The sequence below is a fragment of the Hippichthys cyanospilos genome, chromosome 19 (genome assembly GCF_059441005.1).
Source record: "Hippichthys cyanospilos isolate Australia breed blue-spotted pipefish chromosome 19, RoL_Hcya_1.0, whole genome shotgun sequence".
Lineage (NCBI taxonomy): Eukaryota > Metazoa > Chordata > Actinopteri > Syngnathiformes > Syngnathidae > Hippichthys > Hippichthys cyanospilos.
In genome coordinates, this window is record NC_142387.1 from 12,204,454 (window position 1) to 12,223,328 (window position 18,875).

The window sequence follows — 18,875 nt, forward strand, 5'->3', positions numbered from 1 at the left end:
GAACTTTAAAGTGGGTTTCAAGAATAGGAAGTAGGCTTTTTCACTTGTCAGGTAGCCAGGCGTGGCTTCCCCTTCTTAAAAAAATAATACCCGACCTTCGACGTTTTATTGTGACAAACACACAGAGACGGACAGATGTTCATGCGCAGTCCAATGATTGTGGGTATGTTGTTTTTTTGTTTTTTTTCCGCATCACAATATTCTAGGTATTTGATTTAAAGTGATGTTTTCAATAGCAATTCAACAGTTTGCTCTACTTAAAAAAAAACATTTAAAATGCTGGGATGAATTAATCTTTATTAATTGTTATTATGAATATCTTTCAAGGCGTTTTGCTGTTGTTTGCCATGTGCAATGGCATCGCAGTTCTGGAGAACTGCCAACCAAGTCATGAGGTAAGCGTTCCAAGAATATTTTTTTCCACATAGAAATTATTCAGTAAATCAAAGTAATGTATTTCCAGGTGGAGTGTTTCTACCCGGTTGACCACCTGAATGAAACCACTCCGGTCCGTTTGGAGGTGCCTGCAGGCAAGAGACTTCTGATCTCCTTAAAAGGTCTCCACCGATGCGAGGCCTGCGGCTTGAGCGGAGGCTCGGAAAGCGGAAAAGTGATGTAAGTATTTAAAAGTAAGGGTTTTGTGACGTTGGTGTTCAAGAGGCATTTACGGATGAATAAAAAGGGAAAAAAAGCTAAAATGTGTTAAATACTTCATTTAATAAAAAAATATTGACAGTGTTTGATTCTTATTATGAATGATTATTGTAGTTTTTGCATTATGGTGTACACAACTTGGCCACTTGGGGCAGTATTATATAGTACTGTAAAGCAGAAACAAATGAAGAAGACTTTCACAACTACTGAAAATTAAACTTTTGAAATATTTTTTATTTAATTGTTACTTAATATACTTAATTTTGATAATTAAGTCAAAAATATTTCAAAAGTCAAAGTTTATTTTAAATGATTATTGTATTCACTGCTAAAACAAATGGAAATGGAAGGTAACGAATTAAACAGTTTTTGCATTGTGACTCCTGGTGTGTACATCTTGGCCACTTGGGGCAGTATAATGTAGTATTAGACAAACAAATGAAGAAGACTTTCATAAATACTGAAAGTGACCGGAAGTTCCAGCAATATCTTTTTGTATTTTACACAAGGAATAAATAATATATTTGCTGTTGCAGAGGATAAAGAATGTATATGCCTGATTTAAAAACATTTTTTCTTTTATTAATGTTTTTTTTTTTTTTTTTTTTTGGTCAATAGAAATGGCAGCTGCTCTGTGGCCCTGCCAGCGCTTTCTGAAGGAGATTCCGGGGAGTACGCCCTGAGATGTGGGGCTGACTTCTCTTTGTCCTTTGCTTTGCATGTAGCCACGAGTAAGGACTGACTCTTTCATTCTTTAAAAAATAACTTCTAATCCTCACTATATGACTGGTTTTCTGGGCTTTATTTCCTTATTAGAACGGCCCACAAAACCTCGCCTAACGCTCGTCAATGTCGACGACGAAATGAGTTCCCCACATTTTAAGTGTGCGTCTGAGGGTGTCCCTCAGCCTGTTCTGGGGTGGTTAGGGTAAGATGTCCCTCCCTCATCCATCCTTCATTTTCTTTCTAATAAGCGCAAATAAAACATAAGTATATATACAATATACAATACATAAATATATAGGCTACACACACAACATATAATTTGATCAAGGATAGCTAGCACGCTAGCAAAAATATTAAAGGTAGCTATCAAGCAAGCTAAAATACCTAGCGCACTAGCAAAAATAGTTCCAATATCTAGCCAACTAGCTAAGAAACAGTTAAGATAGCTAGCAAGCTAGCTAAGATACTTAGCAAACTAATGAAAATAGGCAGTTAAGATACTGTGAGAGCTAGCTAATATCCATCACAAGCTAGTCAAGAAATAAATAAGATAGCTAGCAATATGGCTAGCTAAAGGAAGAAAGACACAAAGATTACAGATAGCATGATGGTGATGAGATAGATAGATGGATGGCTAGATAGATAGATAGATAGATAGATAGATAGATAGATAGATAGATAGATAGATAGATAGATAGATAGATAGATAGATAGATAGATAGATAGATAGATAGATAGATAGATAGATAGATAGATAGATAGATAGATAGATAGATAGATAGATAGATAGATAGATAGATAGATAGATAGATAGATAGATAGATAGATAGATACACAGATATGCAATATATGCAACACATCTTGTTATAATGATGCCTAATGTGTTTTCTTTTTGGACAGAATGCAAGACGAAGTAGTTGCAGGTGCGGGCAAAACTGAGAGCACAATCACCAGCGTTGGATTCAAAAACAAAGGAGTGATGTGTTGTGCTTATAACAGTCAAGGGCGGGAATGCTCCCAGTTATACGACTTTGGTGATGAAACTTCCATGTTACGTTTGTTTCAATGGGCCAGATGAAATCAAAGTAAAATCTGAAATATGTGTAATCTATTTTGTATGTTTTAAGACTTAGAGAGCGACCTGGCGGAAAAGGACGAAGTCTCCAGGCTGATTTTGAGTCCCGGTCAGCCTCTCCTGCTTCGCTGCAGGATCCAACGCCGACGGCAGCGATCGGCAGTATGGGAGAAAGACGGCCACCTGTTGACATCCGACGCGTTAGCGTGCCCCGCTAAAATCAAGGAGCAGGTGAGGCGTCATTGCATCTTAACGTGAACGAACAATACCTGGAAACGACGTCGTCATTTTTCCAGATGTGCATCCGAAATGACTCGCATGGGAAAAGCTGGATGGCTTATTTGTTCATCGACTCGGCGGACGGCGACCACGCCGGCGCGTACACCTGCAGGAATCAAGACATAAGCAAGTCTCTTAACGTCAGCGTCCAAGGTCGGTTTTCGCAAGTTTTCATGAAAAGACAAATTCGGTTGGCAGTCCTGTCTCAAGCAAATATTCAGCTTTCTTCGCTAAGTGTTTGTTTTTTTTAAACTTAGCGGAAGACTTCCTCTCAGTGCAGCTGGATGCGAGAAAAACTCTCCGAGCTCGCGAGGCGGCCGACGCGTGTTTGCAGGCCTCCGTGTTTTACCACCCCGCTCTGGAGCAGTGCATCTGGGAGACGTCCGACGGAAACGCATCCAAATGCGTCACAGAAGACTGGGTCACAACGCACAGGTGCAGCGATACATCCGATATCGCGAGGTCATCCAGGCGGAAAAAAATCCTGTATAAAAACAAAATTGGAGAGCCGATGTCAGTTTGGATGAGATGCAGGGAATAAATCTTATAAATGCATTATTTTGTCTGGAAAATATTGATGCTTAAACCTAGCAAAAGTAACTATCTGAAAAAAAAGAAAATTATGGTGGTCGTGTGACATTTGTTTGCAAAATCATAACTTTATACAGCTGAAAAAAGACGAATTTCACATTTGATTTTGCTAGATCAAAGTTTAGCGGCAGATCTTGTAAAATAATTGACAAAATGAATTTTTTTCCCTAACCCTGCAGCTTTTTAATGACATTACAAACGTGCGAATTGAGCATAAACACAAGGGCAGAGCGGTAATGATATTTGTTATGTTGTGTCAGGACGGTGAAGCTGTGCGGTGGAATCAAAACAGGAGATTACACGCTACACGTCAAGGCGGGTGGACTAAACAGAAATAAGACCGTGTCTGTGTGTGTTGTAGGTAAGAAACAAATGAGATAAAAGTGGATTAGAGGTACAAATGCTTTAAAAAAAAAAACATGTGGCATAACCCATGAAGGAACTATTTGAACACAAATGGTGCAGCAACACATGTAGACATAGCAACAGTCATAGCACGTTTTCTTTCTCCTGTGCGCTGTTTTTCTCGATACAGACGACCCAAAATTCAAATTCAGCGTCAACAAGCACAACAACAGCATCAGCGTCCAGACAGCCAGCGCCGTACCGGCAAATTACACGTGGATGTCTTGTTTTCCCGGCAACCAAAGGTCTGCCTGTACTAGTCCAAACGCGCTCTTTTATCGCCAAGCGTCTTTGTTCATTTTGCCTTATTTCAGCTGCGAGGGTCTTTCTCTCTGGAGCGAGGTCCCCGACGCCCTGAGAGCCGACCGTGACCTACGGTGTCGAAAGATCATCGAGAGCTCGACGAGTATAACTCTGCCGGATGGACACTACGTGAAGTTTTGCTTGGCTAACTCGGCCGGCTCCTGGTGCTCTGTCCCGCATTTGGTGTACAACTCGCCTTCCCCGCAGGCCTCTAGAGGTTTTTATGATTATTCTGTGATATATACTCTAAACCTACACTTAATTCACTTTAAAATGCAATAAATATTTTTTAACATATATATATATATATATATATATATATATATATATATATATATATATATATATATATATATATGTGTGTGTGTGTATTTAAAAAAAATATATATATATATAAAAAAAATAATATATATATATATATATATATATATATATATATATATATATATATATATATATATATATACACAGTATATGGCTTTTTAGGGGCTCCCAAAGAGGAGAATGACACATACAAGATACTGAAAGTCTGCAGTGTGATCCTGGTTGTGGCTTTGCTCGCCGTCAGTGCGGCGCTAATGTACTTCGTCAAGAAAAAGGTAAGGCGCCGTCAATCAGGCGTTCCAAATTATAAGTGTGAGTGACTAACGCTTCAAATGTCCGATAGAAACCCCAGTATCAGCCCCAGCTGCAGATGATCCAGATGGTGGGCCCCAACGATAACGATTACATCTACATTAACTTCAAGGACTTTGAGTATGAAAAGAAATGGGAGTTTCCCAGGGAGAACCTGGAATTAGGTAGTATACAAAATTACATTTAGTGCCGTTGTGCGTTTATAACGCGAGTGGTCGTGTGTTCCTAAAGGGAAAGAACTGGGCTCCGGCGCTTTTGGCATGGTGGTGCAGGCCACGGCGTACGGCATCAAAAAAGCCGGCGTGTCGCAGCAGGTGGCAGTCAAGATGCTTAAAGGTAAATCTAGCGAAAGAGCTCAAAGTTGAAGAAAACGGTACGATCGGCCAATCCGGTGGCTTGCAGAGAAACACCAGGAAGTGGAGAAAGAGGCTCTGATGTCCGAACTCAAAATGCTGACGCACATCGGACACCACACGAATATCGTGAACCTACTGGGAGCATGCACAGAGTCAGGTACATTTTACCGGATGAAAGTTAATATTACGTCGCCCGTATCGCTAATCTATGACGTCAAAAGCCGTCAATGGTAGCGAACGAGTTTTTCGATGTTTTTAACGATGGTTTCTATGGCGATTTCCATTGCGTTCAATTTTTGTCCTTTTGAGAATTTCCATTCAAAAGTTTGGAATTCCCCGTTTTCACACAGGCCCGGTATATCTGATATTCCAGTACTGTTGCCACGGCGACTTGCTGAACTACCTGAAGAGCAGCGGCGAGCGCTACCATAAATCGGCAGTGGACGCCTTTACCCGGGACCGCAACAGCAGCCTCTATCGCAATCTGACGCCAGCCAAAAACTCAACAACGTAGGGATTTTGTACATACATAGTGCAACGGTGTCAAACCTAGGTCCCGCGGGCCGGATCCGGCCCACAACAAGATTTAATCCGGCCCGCGATATTATTTTCCGAAGCATTGAAAAAACTGAACGGGACCAAAGTTATTAGTCCGCTGTAGTGTTTTTCGTTTTCCATCCACCAAGATTTTGTTGTTTTTTGTTGTCAGTGCATACGAGGGCACTGTGGACAACTACATCCCAATGCGTGCTATCTCCAAAGGGGGGCAAGAGGACGTCGCCCTCCTCAGCCCCAGCTTGGACGAATTGGACTCGGTTGAAGGTCAGTCCATCCGACACAGACGGTACCAAAAATTCTTTGTAAGCGCAAATGAAACAGTTTCATCCGCAGACCCGGAGAGCAACGAGTACGTAGACTCGGACGACCTGCGGGCTCTGACTTTTGACGACCTGTTGAGCTTTGCTGTCCAAGTGGCCAAAGGCATGGACTTCCTTTCCTCCAAAAACGTAAGGAAATTGACGGTTTATATATTCTTTATCCTCAGCGAAGAAGAAAGACCAATCGTAGCGTGGCTAAGGAGCTAAGGCCACAACCAATCACTGATGGACAGTCCGGGTTAGGGTTAGCTAGGACAAATAATGGACAAATGTACATTTGTGTGATAAATCCCACCAGTTTGTCAAAACTGTCGAATTCTTGAAATTGTATTTCATTACGCAATTTTTTTTTAATCGTACAATATTTTAGAGTATTTTTTCATCTCAAGGCAACGGTGTAATTTTACAACATGGATCAACAGTGTATCCATCGCGACCTGGCGGCTCGCAACGTGCTGGTGACCAAAGGACGACTGCTGAAAATCGCCGACTTCGGATTGGCCCGGGACATCGACAACGATTCCAATTATGTCGTGAAAGGAAACGTAAGCCACTTGAGGGTTTTTTTTTTTTTGGGGTGCCTACGGTCGTACGGGTAAAATCTGCAATCAAATAAATCCCATTTGCAAGGAATTTTAGGAATGAATGCATGGCGCCCTCTTTTTTGACAATTTATGGTCATTTTTAGCCTCCTAGTGTTTTTTCTTTAAATAGTGTCTAGATCAATGGCCCAAACTGAGTCAAAATCGACACAGATGGTTTAAAAAATGGGAAAAAAAAGTTCCCTGGACAAAATTTTAAGAAAAAAAAAAAACGTAAAAACACGTCTTTGGGATTGAATGAGTTAAATGACTTGTAGGTATGTTTGCCGGTCAAGTAGATGGTGCCGGAGAGCATCTTTCAGGGGATGTACACCATTTGCAAGGAATTTTAGGAATGAATGCATGGTGCCACCTTTTTTTGACAATTTATGGCCATTTTTAGCCTTTTTTTTTTTTTTTTTAATGGTGTCTACATCAATGGCCCAAAGTGAGTCAAAATCGACACAGAAGGTTTCAAAAAAAAATGGGAATAAAAGAAAAAAAAAGTTCCCAGGACAAAATTTGAAGAAAAAAACAAAAACGTAAAAACACGTCTTTGGGATTGAATGAGTGAAACGACTTGTAGGTACGTTTGCCGGTCAAGTGGATGGCGCCGGAGAGCATCTTTCAGGGGATGTACACAATGAAGAGTGACGTGTGGGCGTACGGCATCCTCTTGTGGGAAATATTCTCCCTGGGTGTTACCCCGTACCCCGGCATGAAGGTGGACCACGGTTTCTATTCCATGCTCCAGGGAGGATTCAAGATGGACTGTCCTTATTACGCCGACGAGTTTGTGTAGGTATCTTCAGCGGGAAACCAGATCCCGACGCGCTGGAAGGAACGTACCGAAATGACGGTCTTCTCGTTATTTTTTCAGGTACCAGATGATGTGCAAGTGCTGGGCCCTGGACCCCGGGGACCGGCCCACCTTCTCTAAATTGGTGGCCTTCATGTCGGAACATCTGACCGTCAGCGAGGAAAACGTAAGTTGGGAAAGTTCGCTTATCCGAAGGATTCGATTTTTAAAACGCAATGTGACGTTATGATAGGAATAGGATAGGAATACATTCTGAAAATTTCACAGAACCAATAAAAGAATTGAGGTCAGCGTGTTTGTTTTCCGCTAACAGAGCTTCTTCTTCTTCTTTCAGCTCTATCACAACACCATCAACCAGACATTGAGCAACTATCAGAACACATCGACTATTTTGGACGCCCGACAGGGTGAGACGCAGTTGGACGAAATTCTACAGCCGTCTGGCCATCCACCCAAATAATCATCAAAGAAAACTTTTGCTAAATTAAAAAAAATCATAGAGCTCCTGCCTTCGCTTGAATTGAACCATGATAGTATTACTATTGTTTCATGTTTCATTTACTTTTTGTTGCCCTGTTAATGTGCATCAATTTCATAAGGTTGCATAAATTGAACAACGGCATCAACAGTAGAAATGGCAATAGAAAAATTATTTACGGAGTTTTTGCTTTTGTGTTATTTTTATGTAAACTTAACTATGTTTTCGGATACTGTACATCTCATAAAAAGGCTAAGCTAGTAGCAAGTACAGTGGCCCTGAAGGGTAAAAAAACAAGTAATTAAATGGGGCATTTTCTTGAGTTTTAATGTTATAAACATGTTTGTATCACCATGTAAGATTGATTTTATTTGCTTTAAATGTTTGTATTTTAATCAACTTTATTTTCTCCAGAGCTTTAAATATTATTTGATTGTAATATTTTATGAATTTTTCCAAGCCGAAGCATTTAACTTGCAATAAAAATGCACTTACAGAAACTGTATACATATTGCGTTTTATGTCGTTTTACATTGTTACTAAATATTTAATACAATATTTATTTATTTAATTTAAATGTATTTACTAAATATTTTACATTATTACTCAATACTTCATCTATTTAAATTTTTTACAGTCAAATTAATTTGTAATAATATAAATGGTTAAAAGTAAAGGTAAATACATTTATTTAGAAATATGATTGTAAATATATATCACAATATATACAGCATTTAAATCAAACGTTGAACCATAAGAAAATCACCTCAAGAATACCCAACAGTCAAAAAGAAAACCCACAAATTTTTTGATTCCTTAAGGAATTCCTTACATAGCTATTTACATATTTAGTCATTTTTCGTTTTTTCCTACTCAAGCTGTAGCGAAAATAATTAAATAATTTAAAATAAATCCAATGCAAACTTTTTTTTTGCCAGATTACACCCTGCCTTGCCCCAACTGTTTTGGGTATAGAACATGTATTTTGAAAAATTCATAGTTCGACCTGAAAACAGACCTTGCCGGAACTGACCAACCGGGCCTGCGAATGATTGACAGGCAGCTTGGCCAATAGTTACGTGTACCGGAAGTACAATGACAGCCATTGACGACCGCCATTCGCTCGTGCAGTACTTTCGTCGTTTATTCACAGACACGTTCTGACAACACCCCTAGTACCACTTTTTGTCAAACTGCACTTAGCGTTAGATCTACACACCCACGAAGAGCTTCTTTCGTACGCGTAAACGAGACAGTTTTGAAAATAGACGTGTAAACGTAGCCACCGCTTTGCGCGCAAAAACACACGTTGGCGTCGTCGCCATTTTGAATGTGGCGAAGTAGAGAGGTTCGAGGAACAAGATGCCTCATTCGTGTTCTTCCTTGACTTGTACCAACCGCTTTACCCCCGAATCCAGAGCTCGTGGGATTACCTTTCACAGGTAAAACTGAACAACGTCTTTAAAAAGATTGATTTGATCATAATAATGTCATTTTGCAGATGGAACTTGCCGACTTTGGGGCTAATCCCGCGAACGGTCCATGAATTCCTTCAGTGAAACTAGCCCACAACGTATAAATATTATCTATGAAATACAAACACTACTATAATGAATAAGTTTGTGTTTGGCTGTGTCAACGGCGCTATTTAAAATGTAAAAGTCGCCACGGGAGTGCTTACTGTTTACAAGAGCTCCCGCTAGAGATTTGTTGTAGTACCAAAACTGACGTGCAGGAGGCAGCATGGTGCCACAGAGGACATCCAAATACAGTAGATGGAATATTCAAAGAAGAAAAACCAGGGCCGGTGCTACAACGGGTTTATGGGGTGACACAGCCCCCCATCATGAATCTGTGGCCTCACTTAAGATACGACATTAAAATATATTTTCACTAATAATCTTGTCTTTAACTTCCACAGGAATATATATTTTTGTTATTTATTTGTATGCGTACCCTGCTTTAGCTAACTTTGCTCCAACTCATCTAGGTTTCCCAAAGATCTAGTGCTGAGAAGAAAATGGGAAAAAGCCGTCCGAAGAGGAGGATTCCTATCCAATCCGTCGACCATGCTGTGCAGTGAGCACTTCAGAGCGGAGGATTTTGACAGAACGGGTCAGACCGTCAGACTCCGAGAAGGAACCGTTCCTGTCTGCTGTTTCAAACCTCCCGATAATAAGGTCAGGAAGTGTATTGCGCCGATTTAAGGATTGCAACATTCGATGCCACGTTTTCAACCCCCTTTGCAACCGTGAAGGCTCCCAGGATGTCTCAGACCTCACAAAAGGCACGGGAGCCCCTGCCGGATACTTCCCAACTTGTCAAAGACACCGCGACCCAGCCTGACCCCAAACCGGTGATCGTCCCCACTGTTGTGAGTAACGAGTGCAAAGATCGGTCGAATAATTCGGTTGCAAAAAAAGTGTGATGCAAAATCTACGCATTGATGCTTCGCATGCAAGACAATCAATGGTTAATCTTCAGTGGCACACGTTCAACTGTTGGGTTTGGGATTTGCACTAAACAGCGTGGAGTAGGGCTGCACAATAAATCAAATTTTAATCGCGATCACGATATGAGCTCCCTCGATTAATTAAGCTGATCCTCGTCGATATTAACATTTAAAAAGTCAAGCATTTTTTTAATTACAAGTCAAATCAAGCACTTTGTCATTTTACCACTAGGGGGCAATGTTTAGCACATATTTGCGTGACAAAACCTTTGCTTTTTCTCAACCTTATATATTATTTACCAGTGTGAAATGGCGTTGAGTTTCTCACCTGATTCCTAATATATACAGTGCTAGCTGTCTATTTAGACCCGTTATGAAAAATCCGGTTTTGGTATAAATTCGGTTGACTACTAATTGATTAAAATTTGTCTAAAAGTAAATAATGTGTTTGGTTCTAAATACTGTATTTTCCGCACTATAAGGTGCACAGGATTATAAGGCGCACCCTCAATTAATGACACATTTTAAAGCTTTTCCATATACAAGGCGCACCGGATTATAAGGCGCACCCTCAATTAATGACATATTTGAAAACTTTTTCAATCACAATATAGTAATACTCCAAGTATTAACAATAATAACAAATAATACCTCTAAACTCTCAATAGCATAATAACTCAATGTCAATATGACCAACCTTGTTCAACTATAAACACACAAAAGAAACAGGTGAAGCTTACTTTATCACTTCATTCCCCATCTACCAATCCCAATCTCAATATTGATCCATATATAAGGTGCACCTGTTTATAAGGCGCACCATCAGCTTTTTAAAAAAAAATTAAGGCTTTTAGGTGCGCCTTATAATGCGGAAAATACTGTATTTTTTTCATTGGTTTGCACCCAGCGAGTTGCAATAAATAAAAACGGGAACTAAATACACACGTTTTTACCAAACACGATGAACAATCGCGATTTCAATATTAATCGTGATTATATTTCGGCCATAATCGTGCATCCCGAACGTGAAGGCCCGGCTCTCGAAAAACCTGTAATTCAAGATACTCCTAAGTTTTTTTTTAATATTCTTGTTTCTACTAGGACCACGCCTATGCGTCAACGCCAGAAGAACTGCGCGTGAAACTGAGTGAAGCTTTAGCTCGAGTGGAGAGCCTGGAACGAGAAAAGAGGAACGCCAAGGACAGAGAGAGGAGAGCAAGGAACACCGTCAGTTGTCTCCTGGAGGACCTGGAGGTCAAGAAAGTCCTGAACGAGGAATTGAAAGAACGTCTGGATATATACGCAGGTGAAACGAATACACGGCGGGGACGCTTGAAGACGTCGGCGCTAGCCCCGAATTGTTTGAATTCCAGATCTTCCGGTTCACCTGCTATCCAAACACAGCCACGAATATACCAAAGAACAGCGGGAATTTGCCGCCACGCTCCACTTTCATGGACCCAAGGCGTACGACTACCTGAGAGAATCCCTCCATATTAATCTCCCGCATCCGCATACATTGCAGAAGTATATTCTCATTATTTGCACGCTTATTTTTGCTCGAACCAGTGATAAACATAGATGGCCTTCAACATGTTTTTTTTTTTTTTTTCTCCAAGGTGGGTGAGCTCTGGGCAGACCAAGCCTGACCTCAGTATGATGGTGATAGACGCGCCAAGGCCAGAGGACGACACTGCCAAATATTTAGGTCAGTGGTGGTCAAACTGCGGCCTGGGGGCCAGTTTCCGGACTATAAAGTGCACCTAAAAGCCTTCAATATTCTAAAAAATTGACAGGGTCCTTTATAATCCCGTGTGCACCTTGCAATGCGGTGCGCTTTATAATCCGGTGTACGTTATGCAGTGCATAAGTGGATGCACAACGCAACTACTGTAGCTTCTATTCTATGTGCCTTATAATGCAATGCACACTATTTATGAAATAAATTTTAAAACAGGCCATTAATTGAAGATGTACTTCATAATCTGATGTACGTTATGCAGTGCATAAACCTAATTTTCATTTCAATTCCATGTAAATGTTTCCATTTTTTTCCTCTGCATTTGAGTTGAAAATGTATTTTTTACAATAAAAATGTTGGAAATATTCAAATGGTTAATATGCGCCAATTTTGACGCAATTTATATGGGGACAAGGAACAAAAAACTAAAGTTTTTCTAAAAGAAAGCAACATTTTATGAAATAAATCCAAAAAACAATTTTTAAATCAACAAAACACAAAACATTGTCAGGTTTTGTTGCAATTTAATAAAAAAAATCAAGTTTAAAATTTAATTGAATCATAATTATCATAATCATTTAAACTTTTAATTCGTCTTCGTATTGATCTTAACAGTTTTTTCCCCCCCGTTTCCACAAATCATATTTATTCATTTCTGATTGAAAAGTTTGACTTATCTGATTGTTTTGTTGAAATTCCCTTTTGCGCAGCTCCATCTAGTGGATGCACAACGCAACTACTGTAGCTTCTATTCTATGCGCCTTATAATGCAATGCACGCTATTTATGAAATAAGTTTTAAAACAGGCCATTAATTGAAGGTGTACTTCATAATCTGGTGCGGAAAATACGGTACTGAAAATACAAGGGAGGAAGAGAAAAAAAAAAACAAACTTTGGCCATGTCTCCTTACTCGAGAAAAGGAAAACATGAGGGACAGGGTAGGAAAAAAAAAAAGATATCAACCATGTCCACAGGAGGGGCCATAGTTTAAGCCTGGAAAAAATACTCACATATGCCACATTGACATCACCACAAATCTCAAAACTTTCATGTACGAGAGGGCTTGACGCAACCAGGCTAACTAGCATGATTTATTTTTCCCATGTTTAATAAGTTAACATGTCCCTTGTGCCTTTCTATGAATCTGTATCCGTCCCTGAAAGAACACCCCTGGTTTAGCTAGTTTGTCTCATTGCCGGCACACCCCCCCGTAAAAAAAAAATAATCTTTGACGTCTCCAGCCGTCAATAGCAGCGCATGAGTTAATTTGATCTTTGTGATATGAAAACATTAACCGAGGCGGTCTAGCGCGCCCGCAAGGACGTTGGACTTAAGACAAATGTTTGATTTTAGACTTTTCGCTTGGTCAAGCAGCCGCCCGTGAGAACATGGAGCTCTCCCGAGTCAACGCGCTCCCCTACGAGGAATTTGTCAACATTTTCGGAAACGTGGTGGAGCGGTGTCCCATCGCGGCGGCCGCCGTGTGCTCCCAGCGTCCCTTCGTCGACGTGGACGCTTTGGAGACGGCCATATGCGACTTCGTCGACGCGCTTTCGGAATCGGGTGAGTTGATGGTTATCGGGCAAAGTGACTGTGAAAAGAAATATGATGGTGCTAAGAGTTCAAAAAAAAGATGGAACTGGAAAAGCACTTTTTTGGGGGGGTGTCGAGTACACTGTAAAAAAAACAAAAAAAATGGTAAAATTCCGCTAACTTGGTTGCCAAAAAAGTAGTTCCGGTAATTTCGGTAACACATTTTCTAAATTTACGTATGGCTGCGCTATTAATCGAATTTTAATCGCGATTCAATTAATTAAGCTAATCCTCGGCGATATTAACATTTAAAGTCAAGCACTTTTTTGAATACAAGTCAAATCAAACACTTTGTCATGCTACCACCAGGGGGCAATGTTTCCCCAGTAATATATACCGTGCTAGCCGCCAATTGAGACCCGTTTTAAAAAATCCGATTTGCAAAAATGTTATAATAAAGTTGCTTTGAAATGACATTTTGACTGCTAATTGATTAAAATTTGCTTAAAAGTAAATAATGCGCTTGGTTCTAAAGAGGCTTTGTAAGTATCAAGCTTTGAAGTTTGTTTTTGTTTGTTTCCAAAAAAGGGCAATAAATAGACATGTTTGACCGAACATGATAAATATTCGGGATTTCAGTATTAAAGCAAAATAATTGCGATGATTATTTTGGCCATAATCATGCCGGGCTAGTTAAAGATAAAAGTTAGGGCCTGATGGGAGTTTGATACGTCGTCCCTCGTGTCCAGGCAAAGAGGGGATCCTCAGGTGCCACCCGGACCTCGCCGGCCAGGACCTGCAGTCCGGCACCTTGACCCAAGAGTCCATGAGCGAGCAGGCCTACGCGGGCTTGGACTCGCTGAGCCAGGAGGAGGCCTGCACCATGTCCTGCTTGAACGAAGAGTACAAAGAACGCTTCGGCTTCCCCTTCGTCGTCTGCGCCCGCGCCAGCGATAAGGCGGCCGTTTTCCAGGAGCTACGCAATCGCATGGCAAACGGCTGCACGGAAGAGCGAGAGCGCGCCATCGAGGAGGTCAAGAAAATTTGTCGCCTGCGTCTTCGGGATCTCGTGCACGATGACGCCGCAGCGCAGTTTTGAATCGGGGCCGGGAGGGAGTTTGGACACAAAACTTTAGGTTAACTTTTAGGTGAAAAGTAGATGCACGTTCAAAAGTTTGGAAATGGTCGTTTTGGGTTGATCCTGAAATTTCACACTTTTTTTTTCAGAAGATACATTCACACGCTCACAATGACAGGAAAAAAACAGTATCGTGAAATACTGGGCAAAAAAAAAAAAAAATCCAGTATTACCACCCTAGATTGTCATTTGGTTTTTCCACGATATAACACGGAAAAAATGGTGGTGAATAATGATTTTTGTAAACATGTATCTACACTGGATGATACTGTCGCTACATCTATTATCTTTTGTAATTTAAAATGTCATCTACTAAAAGCATCAATTTTAGACCGCTATTTTTTCAATCGATCACCTGTGTTTGAATACCGAACCGATCCGTACTTCCACCTTGTATTGAGCTGTTCTTGTTGGTGCCTGATTGAAAATACCAATTGAACCAACTAATAAATAAAATGTTTTAATACAAATCAGAAAATGATTGTTTTTTGTCTGAAAGAAACACAGTGTGTGTGTGTGTGTGTATATATATATATATATATATATATATATATATATATATATATATATATATATATATATATATATATATATATATATATAATGTGTGTGTAGAGAGAGGTATACAAGTACTGTAGATCATACAAAAAATTAGTCAATTTATGTTTTCTCCACTAGGAGGCAGAACTTTCTCCCTTCAAAATTATTGAGATAAAATTATTTAATATTAAATCACGGCATAGTTCATACATTCAAACAATACATTTTATTCAAGCACCTTAATTTTGCTCTAACATCCCGGTCATGAGAAGTAGCCCGATTTGGGGAAGATAAAGGCACTTGATTGAAAAGACAACTTATTTATAAAATGAAAATAGGAAAAAAGTCGATTGTAAGCTTAATGATTCTAATGGTGAGATCACGGACTCCACACTACAATCATGTCTGTTGTAGTACCAAAATTGACCACTGAGAGGCAGCATTACGCCATAGGGTACGCAAACAGACAAAAGTCATAAAAATAAATGTATTAAAAAAATCACTGCCTAATTGAAGTTATGTTTTTATAGTTTTAAACTAAAATAAAATTGCATTTGACATTCAATAACTTTTCCAAAAAGTATTTACAATTATGTACAGTACGTTTAATTTGAGCCAGTATTTAAGTGTTACAGTGGCTTACAAAAAAATGAATGCAATTTATTAAACCAATAAAATTAGTTTTTGTACCGTAGACAAACACTAGTTCAGCAAGGATCTCATTCTTCTTTAAGAGACTTTTAAATATCAATATAAAACAAAGCATTACACGATGTGTATTTAAACGACATTCGGCTTTGTTATGCTAATACAGAATGCGAAGCCCCATTGACATGCTAACGTTAGCATCAAACGTTAGCGTCAAAGTTTTAGAATTACAAACGGTGCATAAAACATTACTCACATTGGGTATGCAGTCTTTAACTTCGACGAAAAACGACCAACAATACAAAGCAGCAGTAGTAGAAGTCTAAAAAGAAAGAAAAATAAAATGTAGAAAACAAGTGTACAATTGAAGTCTACAATTGAAATTGTTCTTCAATGTGTCGTGTCAACGACTGTGAAGCATTAGCCTGCCCCCTGGTGGCCAAATTCCGCAGACCAGAACCATTTAATTCCTTATATTTATTTTCTGTTTTCAAAAAGTCGAACATTAAATCGAGCTATTTTTCTCATCAAAGAAAAAAAAAGTTTATTGTCTCTCAAGGCACCGCTGGACCTTGTGTGGAAACCATCAGGATTTGTAATTGTAAATATTAAACACCTGTAACATTCATGATTGTACACCATGAGAGAGCAGACTGAGGGGGAAAATTCATTCTTGACATACACCACAGCATACATTCAGAAACATCTAAAATTTGGGCAAAAAGGGAAAAAAATTGCTTCGATTTTCCCTGATTATTATGTGTACACCCCAATTTCCTTCTTCAACGACAACATTTCTCATAGGGCTTCAAAAAGTGTCTTCTTTTGCTCCAGGATGCGACGCTCAGGGGAAAGCGGCGGGGAAACCCCTGCCGCCGCCTCCCCTTGGTCCCCAGAGGTCACGGCACAGTCCTGGTCGGGTTCGCCCCTCCTGGCCCGCCTCCGGTCCTCCTCCTTCTTCCACTTCATGCGGCGGTTCTGGAACCAGATCTTGATGTGGCGCTCGGTCAGGCTTAGGGTGAGCGCCAGTTCCACGCGGCGCGGCCTGGAGATGTAGCGGTTGAAAAGAAATTCCTTCTCCAGCTCCAGAAGCTGAGCTCGCGTGTAGGCCGTACGCGTGCGTTTGCTCTCCTCGGCCTCCGCCATCATATACTGACCTGGGAAAACACAGGTGGTCCAGTTTGGAATCAAAAGTTAGCTTACGAAATTAGAAAAAGAAATAAAAACTCAAATGTCTGTCAACTTGTGCTGCAGCACTGTTTGTGTTTATCTTTCATTAGCTATATAAGTGATGGAAACAGAAAAATCTGATTTTTTACATTTTTATTGTGTGTGTGTGTGTGTGTGTGTGCACTATGACTTTTGCTACATGGTGAGGACGAAATCCAGAGTTTTATTTTCTTTGTGGGGACCATTTTAATAGATCCCACAAGTTCAAACATTTTGTGAGAGCCAAGACATTTTTTTTGGAGTACATATAGGCAATTTGTTGTGTTTATGTGTAATTTGATAGAATATTTTAAATATTTTTTTACGAAATTAAAAAAATAATTAAAATATATAATCATTATTATTGTTATTATATAACTATCCAACAAACGTTTTTTTTTTTTTTTTTTTTACGGAGAGTGGACGAAGAAAATGTATTAAAAAAAAACGCGAATGTGCGGTGACGATAAAACAAGTTGGAGTCTCTTATTTCTTCGGACGAATTGTTGAAAAAGTTTTTATCTTCCCTTCCAATCATAGAAGAAGAAAATACTGCTGTTTATGTCGAAGATTTTAAATCTGATTGGTAGCAAAAAATTAAAAAAAAATACATTTTAATATCGTTGAGGGACATTGGTCAACGCAAGTGATTCTTTCGCCGAGTACATGACAACGCACAAATGAAAAAGCTACAAAAAGAACAAATTTATGAAGCCAATGCTTGTTTAAAAAAAATAAAGTACCTTTAAGTACCTATAATAACCATTTAAAACAGAATGTAAGAAATGCTAACGTTCGAGTACACTAAAGTTGCAAAAAGTGAGCATCAACAATTTATTTATTTTCCATACGTTGTTTTATAAAGCTGTTAGTTCAAAAAGAAAAGTCATTCAAATTAATGCAATTTATCATGAAAGTTCTAACAAAAACTTGAACGTACTTTTTCCATTACGCACACAAACATTTTTCAGAATCATGAGTTACTTCTTTTATTTTAATGTCATTTTATTGTATCATGTATTTATCATGACATAATTGAACTAATACACATTTAATACTAATTAGAGCAAAGTCACTCTTCAGTTGCAACTTTTGTGCTCTAGTCTGATTAAACGTCTCCATAATTTACATTTTAATGCAAAAAAATGGCATTTAAAAAAAGAGCAAGCAACACGTAATAATGAAAAAGGATACATTAAAAATTGCACTAGTTCATGGAGTCCCATTTTTAATTGAACAGTTGAACAATTGGAGTATGAATTATTAACTTTTAGCGAAGATAAGAAACAATAAAAAGCTATAGGTTAGACCTTCCTGGTTTATAATACTGTCCCGACAAGGTTAACCGATAATAAAAATAGCTCCTTGAGTCACTATTAAATATAATGCAAAGATAATGATAATCACGTAATAAATACGGATTTACCTGTCCACTGCGACTTCCACGCGTGGGAATGGGCTTTGCTGCTTTTCATCCAGGGGAAGGGGAGAGGGAACCGGCCCTGCTCGTCGGTGTCACCGAAGGCCGAAGAGGGCGTGAGCGGGGGCGGATGTTGCGGCGCTTGGACCGGCTGCTGGTGCAGCAGCGGGATCCCGTAGGCGGGTTCCGCCAGTCCGTCACCGGGTTCGAGGCTAGCGCCCGCCGGGTAGCCCGCCTGCACCTGGCGGCTCATGTATAGGCAGGGCGGCGGGTTGTGGGCGAACTCGTCCTGGTTGGCGGCCCTCTGGTACGCGCAGGAGTCCTTGAACGGGAGGTGCTGGTACGCGTGGTTGTCCCGATGCATGGCTGCGCTTCGCTGCGGGGCCCTCGCCCCTGGCGTGGACCTTCTC

The 18,875-nt window shown here is 39.8% G+C and overlaps 3 protein-coding genes across 5 annotated transcripts; 2 read left to right on the plus strand and 1 right to left on the minus strand.

Annotated features, from left to right (window-relative positions):
• Nucleotides 1-126: 126 nt before the first annotated feature.
• Nucleotides 127-8,188, plus strand: flt3 (fms related receptor tyrosine kinase 3). 2 transcript variants are annotated; one of them, XM_088441902.1, is made up of 23 exons: nt 127-163; nt 328-395; nt 464-615; nt 1,273-1,385; nt 1,471-1,582; nt 2,281-2,414; nt 2,508-2,686; nt 2,752-2,887; nt 2,992-3,169; nt 3,586-3,686; nt 3,861-3,975; nt 4,045-4,250; nt 4,520-4,632; nt 4,701-4,833; nt 4,901-5,005; nt 5,072-5,182; nt 5,376-5,535; nt 5,735-5,847; nt 5,905-6,032; nt 6,326-6,448; nt 7,071-7,282; nt 7,365-7,470; nt 7,639-8,188. In XM_088441902.1, the coding sequence occupies exons 1-23, from the start codon at nt 136-138 to the stop codon at nt 7,762-7,764; spliced, it is 2,952 nt and encodes a 983-aa protein (XP_088298028.1). In that variant the 5' UTR covers nt 127-135; the 3' UTR covers nt 7,765-8,188. The 2 variants fall into 2 exon arrangements, with proteins under 2 accessions (XP_088298028.1, XP_088298029.1); XM_088441903.1 differs by having other exon boundaries at nt 5,917-6,032.
• Nucleotides 8,189-8,904: 716 nt separating this feature from the next.
• On the plus strand, nt 8,905-15,110 carry urad (ureidoimidazoline (2-oxo-4-hydroxy-4-carboxy-5-) decarboxylase). 2 transcript variants are annotated; one of them, XM_088441906.1, is made up of 8 exons: nt 8,905-9,224; nt 9,773-9,962; nt 10,040-10,156; nt 11,336-11,540; nt 11,608-11,761; nt 11,854-11,942; nt 13,331-13,540; nt 14,260-15,110. In XM_088441906.1, the coding sequence occupies exons 1-8, from the start codon at nt 9,145-9,147 to the stop codon at nt 14,607-14,609; spliced, it is 1,395 nt and encodes a 464-aa protein (XP_088298032.1). In that variant the 5' UTR covers nt 8,905-9,144; the 3' UTR covers nt 14,610-15,110. The 2 variants fall into 2 exon arrangements, with proteins under 2 accessions (XP_088298032.1, XP_088298034.1); XM_088441908.1 differs by having other exon boundaries at nt 13,352-13,540.
• A 1,188-nt stretch (nt 15,111-16,298) lies between these two features.
• On the minus strand, nt 16,299-18,847 carry pdx1 (pancreatic and duodenal homeobox 1). Its single transcript, XM_088441909.1, has 2 exons — nt 18,472-18,847; nt 16,299-16,993 (listed from the first exon to the last, which is right to left on the minus strand). The coding sequence occupies exons 1-2, from the start codon at nt 18,827-18,829 to the stop codon at nt 16,635-16,637; spliced, it is 717 nt and encodes a 238-aa protein (XP_088298035.1). The 5' UTR covers nt 18,830-18,847; the 3' UTR covers nt 16,299-16,634.
• Between the last annotated feature and the right edge of the window lie 28 nt (nt 18,848-18,875).

Excerpts from the sequence above, each read along its gene's own strand:
- flt3 (XM_088441902.1), top strand. The coding sequence starts at position 136 with ATGTTCATGCGCAGTCCAATGATTGTGG. Across the intron at positions 1,583-2,280 it reads CCTGTTCTGGGGTGGTTAGG|AATGCAAGACGAAGTAGTTG; the intron begins GTAAGATGTCCC and ends CTTTTTGGACAG. Across the intron at positions 2,888-2,991 it reads TCTTAACGTCAGCGTCCAAG|CGGAAGACTTCCTCTCAGTG; the intron begins GTCGGTTTTCGC and ends TTTTAAACTTAG.
- urad (XM_088441906.1), top strand. The coding sequence starts at position 9,145 with ATGCCTCATTCGTGTTCTTCCTTGACTTGTACCAACCGCTTTACCCCC. Across the intron at positions 9,963-10,039 it reads TCAAACCTCCCGATAATAAG|GCTCCCAGGATGTCTCAGAC; the intron begins GTCAGGAAGTGT and ends GCAACCGTGAAG. Across the intron at positions 10,157-11,335 it reads CGGTGATCGTCCCCACTGTT|GACCACGCCTATGCGTCAAC; the intron begins GTGAGTAACGAG and ends TGTTTCTACTAG.
- pdx1 (XM_088441909.1), bottom strand. The coding sequence starts at position 18,829 with ATGCATCGGGACAACCACGCGTACCAGCACCTCCCGTTCAAGGACTCC. Across the intron at positions 16,994-18,471 it reads GTGGAAGTCGCAGTGGACAG|GTCAGTATATGATGGCGGAG; the intron begins GTAAATCCGTAT and ends GTGTTTTCCCAG.